The sequence below is a fragment of the Syzygium oleosum genome, unplaced genomic scaffold (assembly GCF_021117445.2).
Source record: "Syzygium oleosum isolate NSW1041296 unplaced genomic scaffold, Sole_v2.1 Sole_v2.39, whole genome shotgun sequence".
Classification (NCBI taxonomy): Eukaryota; Viridiplantae; Streptophyta; class Magnoliopsida; order Myrtales; family Myrtaceae; genus Syzygium; species Syzygium oleosum.
In genome coordinates, this window is record NW_026607523.1 from 1,645,122 (window position 1) to 1,655,436 (window position 10,315).

The 10,315-nt window shown below is 39.0% G+C and overlaps 1 protein-coding gene across 1 annotated transcript; it reads right to left on the reverse strand.

Annotated features, from left to right (window-relative positions):
* Positions 1–4,107: 4,107 nt before the first annotated feature.
* LOC115691943 (ras-related protein RABH1b) lies at positions 4,108–9,476 on the reverse strand. The gene is made up of 6 exons (XM_030618691.2): positions 9,258–9,476; positions 7,800–7,870; positions 6,656–6,744; positions 5,618–5,729; positions 5,255–5,345; positions 4,108–4,602 (listed from the first exon to the last, which is right to left on the reverse strand). Exons 1-6 carry the CDS (start codon positions 9,372–9,374, stop codon positions 4,456–4,458), a joined length of 627 nt encoding a protein of 208 aa, XP_030474551.1. The 5' UTR covers positions 9,375–9,476; the 3' UTR covers positions 4,108–4,455.
* Positions 9,477–10,315: the final 839 nt, after the last annotated feature.

Consider the following 10,315-nt stretch of genomic DNA (forward strand, 5'->3'; position numbering starts at 1 on the left):
AAAGATAAGTGTGATATGCATACGTGGGTCAAACTCGATACAGTTGCTATGTCTCAACTAGTTAATGGATAGGCTAAGTAATGATGTATAGGTCTAGGCCAATCCAAACAAGCAGTCTCCTAAAATGTTTCTATACTAGCTAGAGCAAAGCCCTTCAGATAACGACTCATTATTAGATTTCTTAATCCTTTCTCAGGTGTATAACTCAATTGAGCTACTATCCGTATAGTTTACTTGATCTGAGAGAGATGCAACGGTTGATATGCTTTGTTTTCGGGAAGAATTTTTTCAATAATGGTGGGGGGGGGAAGAGGGGAAAAGTGAATGGCTTGTGCGATTAGACATCATATGCGAATTGACGAGCAAATTAAAAATATTGAGATTGGAGACAATCGTGTTCGGTAAAAGGGTAGTCAAAAGTAAAGATAAATTGGCAGTAAAATCGAACGACTGGTGTTCATTGATAGATTGACAGTTCTTTGCATGAATTACAATCCTAGTATTTATAACTACCACCTTCGATCAACAACTGTTATGAGAAAATCAAATGTATTTTACTTGACTCCTAAAATTCAGCAACCTGTATTTACAAACAGTTAATCAACATGTAGATATAACTCCACTACTTGACAGTTGCTCCTCTACTCTTCACATCTAGCATCATCGGTTACTTTTGAAGTCCCTCATTCCATTACTCAACGGTTGCGATAACCCACATTTCTTGGCCTCTATCATCAATGGCTTTCAAATCTGCGGCATTCATTACCTTATGATTGTTTGATTTCACTTCTTCAGATCTGCATCGATGAGCCCTAGCGAATCGTGTCCAAAATTCTCGGCTCCATTACATAGATTACCACTTTGCTTAGTCGTGGCCCTTTGCTGTCTAGGTCAAGCATTACTTACTCATGTGATGAGTTCCGTCGGCCAGACCCATTAACTTAGTCGACCAATAATACTTGCCGACTAAGAGCCTTTAACAATTGACCAATTTTACCTTCATTGTATTTCGCTCAATATCTCTCAGCCCCAAGTAAACAATCAAAGATTTGGGCATTTTTTGGGTGCCAACAATTCCAGATAAATATTATTAGAAACTAATATTGGGTCGGACAGAAATACATTGTATGGAAAATGAAAAGTCAAATACATTGTCTCTAAATGGGTTAAAAAGTTGCATTTGGATGGAAGATCACATTTAGATGCTCTTGAGGTAACGGCGAGAAAAGGAGGAAATTGCATTGGCTTAAGCAATTAAGATTATTATTATATTACTTATGACCCCACATTGCAGGATCTCAAAATTGTTTATATAAGAAAACCACACGTGGATGGAGGGTGTGTTTAGGTCCTTATTACAAGGGGAATGTCGTGGTTCGGGCAATTTTGAGGACAAGTTTTCATTCTTCCAACAAAGACAGCTCGTTGATTGGGTCGATCCATGTTCTGCAATATTGTCGCTATTGCACACGGCCAAGTGCCAATGGATCCAGCATCTTGGCACGAAGAGAGAACGTTTCACACGACCATGAGCATGAGAGGCATTTCTACAGATCTATGAAGATCCGATCCTTGGTGATTGGTGCCCGATTGGGTCACAAGAGAACATATCTCGATCGTTTTTTGAAAACCTTTTGAATTGTTCGTGTGGCACGGCACTCTGCGTTTTGTGTAGGGATTATGTGAAAATGCATTAAAGTACGATATTTTTAGGACGGTGGATTGATGCTCGACGATCGTAGTCCGACAAGATGCAACCAAGGAACATTGTGAGATGTAACCACAAGACAGTTTCAAACTTGCTTCAATTTTTCAATTAAAGATGATGCCAGTTTTCATGCGCAATTGTTTTCTTCCTTATGCAATGTCATGACCAAGTAATTACAATTTAACTACTTCAATTGAATGACCCAACAAAATACTTGACATTGTTTTCTTTTAATTTACCACTATACTAATTCTTTTCTAGAAAGGCAGCACTAATAAATGAACATTTTGATATTTCTTTCAATAATTTCAAAACGCATTTGTTCGAAAATCTAGAAAAAGAAAGAGGGAGACAATTAAAGAATTTCATTAAACGCACTTTCTAGTGGAAAAATGGTTTAGTAACTTCTGGCTTTTGCCATTTTGTCCTTTTTCTTTGGTAGATTTTACATTTTTCGCATTTCAATGTTATAATAACATATAGATGAGAGGGGAAAACAAGAAAATTAAGAGTGATATAGAATGAAAAATTTTCAAGTTGTGTCATTACCGTACTATGTTTGTCGTGGCAGGCATCAATTCTTCCCCTTTCTTTGTCGCTTTGAGGCCGTCTGCTCTGCATCGTGCCCCTAATTGCCGGTAAATAGGGACAACCTGGAAGACATAGGAACTCTTTTGGACGTGTCCGACGCACTTGTCGAGAAGGAGGAGGGTTCCTTAAACAAAGGCAAAATCGGTTGAGAGGGGACAAAAGAACGCAATAGAGGCGGGCGTTCCATCATGCATCAGAGTTAAAAAAAACAAACCCAGGTGGCCAACCTTGTGGAGCATCGGTGTACACGGTCTCCTGGCTGTTTATGCATTGTCGCGCTGTCCTTTTGTCCGCAAGCTCTTCTTAAAATGGGATGTGGCTTGAGATATAGTAGAATATGTGACATTCCAAGTACGATCATGTGTTTGATTCTTATATTATCTAGGTTCTCCCCTACGATCGAGTTAATATAGTATAAGGGTAGATGAGTTGCCTAGCTTTCATGAGGTCATGAGTTTGATTATGCAATGAGTGAATTACTGAACGATTCTTATTGCATTGCCTAATTGTGGAATAACTCGTGCGAAGAAACTTTGCGATCACTGACATCTCGTGGGGGCAATAGTGAGGTGCTCACCAACCTCAGACATTCAGATCGTGAGCGATGCAAAGTAGTTTTGGCTTGATCTGAAGATTGCGTAACTCGTGAGGAGAAACTTTTTGGCCAGTAATGTCTTGAAAAGGTCATGATAACGGGCTCGCCAACCTCGAATCTTTGGATCGCGAGTGTTACAGAATAGTTATGACTCAATTTGAACATTCCGCGATGGGCGTGAGACTAGCGACTAGAGAGAATCATTAGCGCTACTCACTCCTCCTCGATTTTTAACTCTTAAAATATGAAATTGCCATTGTATTGGTTGAGGGTCTTCACGGATGAGCAAGGGCTAACTATTTATTGGGGAGGGGAAGAAGGGGAGGATGGGAGGGGCAAAGGGTCCTGATTCTTCCAATCTTTCTTTGAAAACTATCTGTGAATCTAATTACCTCGAGTGTAATTCAAGAAACTTCAAAAGGGGGATTGAGTTTGATTGCCGCATGATCTCCGTCTGGTTGATTTGAGACCCAAATTTTATGCCCTTGAATAGAAGTAATTATTGTTCAGATACACCAAAGAAACCCTAAATGTAACAAGCATAACGAATTCTCTTTCTCTCGCGCGCTCGCTATCTATTTGGAGATCCATGAAGTTTGTTGATTTCTAGATATTTCATCATGGATTTCATAGAAAATCATGTACTAACTCCTTGAAATTATAGAGAAGTGTAATTTACTGAATTTACCCGTCAATGAACAATCTTTTTAGCATAATATTAATCTCAATTGATTTCTAATATCAACTTGGTTAGATATTAATTTGTCTTAAAGTCCATTTAATCAGTTATCTGCCATATTCCCTATAAACCAACCCTGCAAGCGCGGGTCGAGCGACTAGTAGAGTAGTCAACTTAAGATACTAATTTCTTCATTGCACCAACTAAAAGTTGACAAAAGCTGATGACAAACATTGGCGGATAACCTTATTGTTACACTCCAGGGAACAATTTCGAGTTTTCATCCTTCTAAACACCATTGACACCGTAAAATTTGCCCTAGCCGCACATATGTCTATGAATTGTGTTCAGGCCACACTTTGTAATGCGATTCGAGGACTTCGAGGGACACAGAAACAAAGAAAGTAAAGAGGGACGCCACAAAGGCGGTATTACACACTGGCTGTATTCTCCTTCCCAGAGAGTTGTTGAGGATGTAGATGACCAACCAACCCTCCATTGAAAGTATTGCAATTTGTATTTCTAGCATGACAATATTCACAATTGCAGCTCTCTATAATCCTCAACATAAATGCAAAGAGACCGAGTAATCCTGACTCTATCGGTAAGGTTCTTTCTTCCACTATGAGAATGGAAACACATAGACTTCAATTATATCACAATACTAGTACTAGTCTGAGTCATTCTGAGTTCACAACATTGGTACCTAAAAGGCTAGTCAGACAAATCCTATGTATGAGGATAAGCAAAAACAAACCGACCAAAATCTCCATGCTACGAAAAGGAAACCAGAATATAAACTTACAAGACACTTCAAAATGATAAAGGAAGCATATATCGAGACGATGTTCAGCAAAGATGACATGCTCAAGCACGAATCTATCAACAGGCACATCCACCAGACTGCTGTTGTGACTGAGACGCATTTTGGTTGGTAGACTTAAGATTGACGTCAACCATGTCTTCTTGCTTTGTTGAAGAAAGTGTCTCCATTCCTGGCAAGGCGGCTGCAATCTTACGGAACAAAGCCTAGACAAACAAGTTCGAAAGATAATTTACATTTTACACAGTGATCAAGAATACAATTTGCATTAAAAGGGAGCATGAACTAATTGACACAAGTACAATAGGAAAGTAGCTTAAGTCACGCATCGACTAAAGATCAGGGTATGCTTTACCATCCTGTATGATACATTGATATTTAGCTTAAGAAACCAAAGGAAAGAGAGTGGTTTTCTAAACATGGGGTTGTCACATGATTGATAATAACGATCTAACAACTGGTTAACTATCATTGAGTGTCCATTATTACTGCCATCGTTTTTCAGTTAGCATGGAAAGGAAGAACAAACAATAATGTATTTGAGAGTAGAGTCATCCACTAGATCCCTTTATTATTCCCTGGAGGTACTAGGAACTTTGGGTATGGTGAGAAAGTGTATTCAGAAGGTTAACTATATCAAACTTTTTTTTGGATTATAACCCATTACATGGACTCTAAATTTTTGGTATCGTAAGAACAATGCTTGACTTTCCAAGTCAGACAATCTCTCTCATAACATTACAGTATGTGTATGCTAGTAGCTTGATGCTTGTAAATAGAAACTCTTTCTGTACAAAAAAAAAGTATGCATGCTGTATAATACCAGGAAATAGTAGCTTCAAGTCATTTGATGATTACCTTTATGTTAAAACCGCCTTTTGCACTAGTTTCAATGAACATAACATTCAACTCACGAGCTTTGGCTTCTCCCTCTTCTATTGATACTTGCCTGGCCAATATTAAGAAGCAAAACATGAGGTGAAGGTGATGTCTTAAGGATTGACCACAGAAAGAAGGTAATCTCCAGCACTTGCAAGAAAAATATGCTCTTCTTGTTAATGACATTAGTGAGTCAAAGTGCACACCAAATATTGAGAAATGCAGTCTTGCAAGCACTCAAGGTAGCAGAGAATGAAACTTAACTTCAAAAGCAAACCAGTAAATCTTATTCCCATGATAAACAACTTTTTCATTCCAAAATATAAAATAGAGCAAACTTACCTTTTATCCACTAGATCGGTTTTGTTTCCAACGAGTACAATGATAACATCACTTCCCCTTTCAGTGCGAACCTCCTCAATCCATTTGGAAGTATTGAGGAATGATTGTCGGCCTGACAAACCATATCAAGTGCAACAATATTAACTGAATGACAAAGTGCATGCAGACTAAGCGCTTGTTAAAGGTTCTTCCTACTTACAACTAAGGGTTTTTTAATGATTTTCTTGGATTAAGAATTAAGAAGTTCAAATTACAAACAATTGCAATTTGGCATTTATAACTCCTATAAATGCACATATATATGTATTCTTATGTCATACCTCACAACTTGAAGAATTCATTTGACATTTACTACCTATTCTACTTCCTGCTAGAACCTACACTTCCTAGCTTCTGTTAGGAAAGAAAATTGTTCATGGGCACCAAGGGGTGTGATCCAGATGTCCCAGTCCCAAAATTTGAAAGGAAAAAAAAAAAAAGAGCTGCACACGCATGTGCATAAGAGAAAAAAGACAAAATGGGAAAGAACTAAAAATGGAGAAGGCAAGAAGCCCAGGAGATGAAATGCACTTGATCTAGCCTTATTCCCTATTCAAATGATTAAGTCACAGAGCACTTTCTTACAATAGTAATTAATCACAATTCCTCAAGCAATTTTGCAAACCAAGCATGATTTTAAGCTCAAAAAAGAGAAGGTTAAGGCTCGAAATCCCTTCTCTGCTAGGAAACCAACATAGATGTAGGATTGATTCACTATCTGTGAATTACATGCAGAATGGGAAGATACAACAGGCACAGGGAACAAAAATCGAAAAGCAGTGAGGAGAAAAAGAAAGCCACACAAACCCATTCATATGGAGATATTTATGAATGATACAACCTAACCAGATGAAGAATGCATATGAATTTAATAGAAAAGAAAGAATTCCAAAAACAAATATATGACTAGAAACAACTGCTGATATATACTGCAATTTAAGACAATAATCTTCATCCAACAACATGAGGTAAGTCGGAACAGAAGCAAGAATATCATACTTGCAACATCATAAACAATGACTGCTACGGAAGAATCCCTTATGTAACTTGGTATCAGACTCCGAAACCTTTCTTGTCCAGCAGTATCCCTGCAATACACATCAGCATTTAATTTTTAAAGCAAGTGAATACAATGTCACAAAAAGATCAATGCATATCCTTCTGCACTAAAAGAAGCCATATCCAATCAGGACAAGAAAAATAGATAGGTGCAGAAATATCTTATTCTATGTTTCCACCCGGTCAAAAGCAAACCTTAATTCAAGCATTACAAATCAAATCTACACTCACAAACTGGTAGTGTGACTCTAACCCAATCACCCACAGGACTAAAATGACAACTCGTGGAAATGATGTTATAATGAACTAAATAGATGGATAGGTATTCAGCAGTCTTTACAAATTATACCAAAGACCGAACTGATCAGTTTCTGTTACCACATTGAACCAATCAAAAATCCATACCAAGAGACGAACTTATACTTGGTTAAACTTGTTTGATCGGCTAGTTTGGAAGAGTTTCAAAACACTGCTACTTAGTGGCCACAAAAAGTATTGAAAAAAACTCCCTCTTCAACAGTCTCATCATCAGCTAATACCTTACTTGATACACAAAGATATATCAACAATAAGAGAGAGCTTAAAGTTTCAGATTTCCACATCAAGTAACTTGATCCATGAAGTTCACTAGTGTCAATGAATCATCAAAATACAGTCTACATAGAATCCCTTACAAACTAATCTTTGGAATAACAGGGTAAAATCCGTGATTGACAGCACCCAGAAAACTACTTAGTCATGTTAATTCATAAGCGGCAATAAAATTACATCTTTGGTCGTTTTCGCATATTGGACAAACTCTGGTTTCACAAGAGCCTCAACCATACAAAGTAGCAACTACTTCAATGTGATACAACTATGAAGCGTGACAACAAAATGATATTGCAACATATGCATATACAACCCACTTTCTAGATTCAACATTTTTTTATTCAAAATGGTCAACTTATGGGCCAACCCATGTACCATCTCTGCTTATTACATCATAGAATTGTGGATGCATTATGTTATGAACACTAGAAATGAACATCAATGCGACAAGCCATATGTGCACCCATAACATGAAAACTAACTAAAGTCTCACCAGAGCTGCAACCGCACAGTTCGATCTTCCAAGTACATTGTCTTTGATAAGAAATCAATACCGATAGTGGCCTGGACAATTGTAACACCATCAAAGCTTACGTTAATATGCTACAGTATTCAAATGCATCATAGGACAGCAGTCAGTTTGCTTAGAAGATTTAATGCACAGACAAGTCAATCACTCGACCATGTTAATATACATCAAATGAAGGTACCTAGAGGGAAACACAGAGAAAAAAATCTTTTGCAGATGCAGCTAAAATCCACCGTGACTAACATGTTAGTGTTGCAAAAGGTAAACGTCATTATGGCATGTTAAAGTTTAGCAATAAGTATAATACCCAATGACAAGCACGCTTGATGAACTGTTGTCGCAGGATACTATTATAATGCAAATAAAAGGACTAGCTCAAAGGTTTTGCCCCCAAAACCTTCATGTCGCATAAAACTTTATCAGAAATGTATTTCTGGTGTTATACTTTCAACTTCCAAACATAAAAACATCTAATCAATCTATCTAGTACCCTTAGTAGTATTACTTTATGTGAAGCAAACCAACAATTAAAGAGAGAACAACTTTTTGAAGCCTGCTATTGAAATCTACAGAAGTCCTTCAGCATTAAAGCCTTCAAACAACTCAAATCCTGTAGCACATTTTCACAAAGGTATCGCATTTAAAATTTTGGATGGCCATCCACCAGTGTCTGCGATTCTCACGAATGGCAGAAAGGTAGGCTGAATCTATGACAACCTATTTACGATAGGTTGACAGCATACTCTCGTCAAATTTTGACTTAACATCTTTTAAAATTCTACAAGTAACAAAAAAATCGGAATTGAGTATAAGATATAGAGTATAAGATACATCCCACTCTCTAATATATCTACAATCAGCCAAGATTTGATATCCACAGCCCATTTTCCTGAAACTTCAACATCAACTAACAAGAAACGCCCTAAGAACCGATAATTTGATGTTCTCGACAACCCAGAACGTCAATTCAAACGATCTCGCCAACCGCATGTACAAAACATAAAAACACGAAGCTGACAGGGAACTCCAGCGACAATGCTATAAGCTCACTCCATCATGAAGGTACCACCGAATCTCCCAAAACTGATAGAAGAACACAACAAAACGAGATGACTACTGCTACGAGATCCAGCTGGGACCCCGGATCAAGATCGAACCATCATCATCGCATCGTATCGAGAACAATACCCAAGACCCAATTCAACCATCGAAATGGGCAAACACCGATCGCTTCCAGAGCAGCATCACTCAACGACGAACGGAAAAAAAAAAAAGAAGAAGATCGGGATTCAATCGGCGCCGCGGACCCAGAACGCGGCGGGACCAACCCAAAACCCGAACGAACCCAAAAAAATGGAAAGACCCCCCGCAAAGACACCCGAAATTGGTCGCGAAAGGAAAAAGACAGAGGGACAGCGAGACCTGGTACGTGTTGTCGAACTTGTCGTACATGAAACGGGTGATGATGCTGGTCTTGCCCACGGACTGGTCTCCGAGGAAGACGAGCTTGTACTTGGCGAGGGCCGAGACCGGGGCCATGGTTTCTCCGTCGGCCGAGTCAAGAGACGAATCGCGCGGGGATCGGGAGGAAGGTCGAGATCTCGCCGCCTCGAGAAGCTGGGCAAGCGCAGAGCAAAAGATGAAGAAGATGGGGATCGAGATCTCGGCGCCTCGTCGCTGATGGGTGTTTTTTTCTCTCTTGTGCCGAATCGATGCGCGATCTGTTTGATTTGTAGTTTGTCTTATTAATTAAGTAAATTCGAGAGAGAGAGAGAGAAAGCGGAGTCGCATGCTGGCTCGTCCGCGTGAAATGGTGTAACTGCGGGTCGAGACCCGACCCGAATCTCATTTGCTGAGGCTCGCGGGCGATCGGTTTCCAAGGCGGGTCGGGTTCCCGTCCTGAAACCCGGAACAGGAGCGGGCAGGGTCGGTTTCCGGTGTATCGGACCGAGAATTGGCCCACCACCAAACCGGACCGGACTGATCGGTCCTGTCCGGTCGCAAGATCAGCCTCGAAACAGGCGATTTTGTTTTGGGATTTCTCTTTATTCCTATGAGTGGGAGTTTCCCAACATTAAAAGAAAAAAATAACTTGTTAATTAGGATTTTGCTTCGAAATAAAAAAATAAAAAATAAAGAAATTTGATCGAGCTGTTAGTTCGATTCCTCACGTGGAATCGAGAGCCGCTCAGAAACTAGCCAGTTCAGTTTCGTCCGATCGAATTACTAGGTTAGACCGAACCCAATGCACACCCCTACTTAAGCTTGAATAAAGGGGTTATATACTTACTTAAAGAAAAAAAATGAAGGGTTGTATACTTGTGTTATATAATGTTTTCCTTTTTCTAGGTGAAAATCTGTTTTAAGAACAAAATCGATATAATTGCTCTCTTATTCAAATGGTTTTGAAAATGATAAAAAGGAATTTGTTCAACCAAGTGTCACGGGACGGTTCATCAGGCATCCCTTTATACTTACGA

Bases quoted from the DNA above. Each gene is read 5' to 3' on its own strand.
- LOC115691943 (XM_030618691.2), bottom strand. From the start codon at position 9,374: ATGGCCCCGGTCTCGGCCCTCGCCAAGTACAAGCTCGTCTTCCTCGGA. The intron at 5,730-6,655 runs GTATGATATTCT...ATGGTTTGTCAG, and splicing joins CATTGTTTATGATGTTGCAA to GCCGACAATCATTCCTCAAT. The intron at 5,346-5,617 runs GTAAGTTTGCTC...AATATTGGCCAG, and splicing joins ACCGATCTAGTGGATAAAAG to GCAAGTATCAATAGAAGAGG.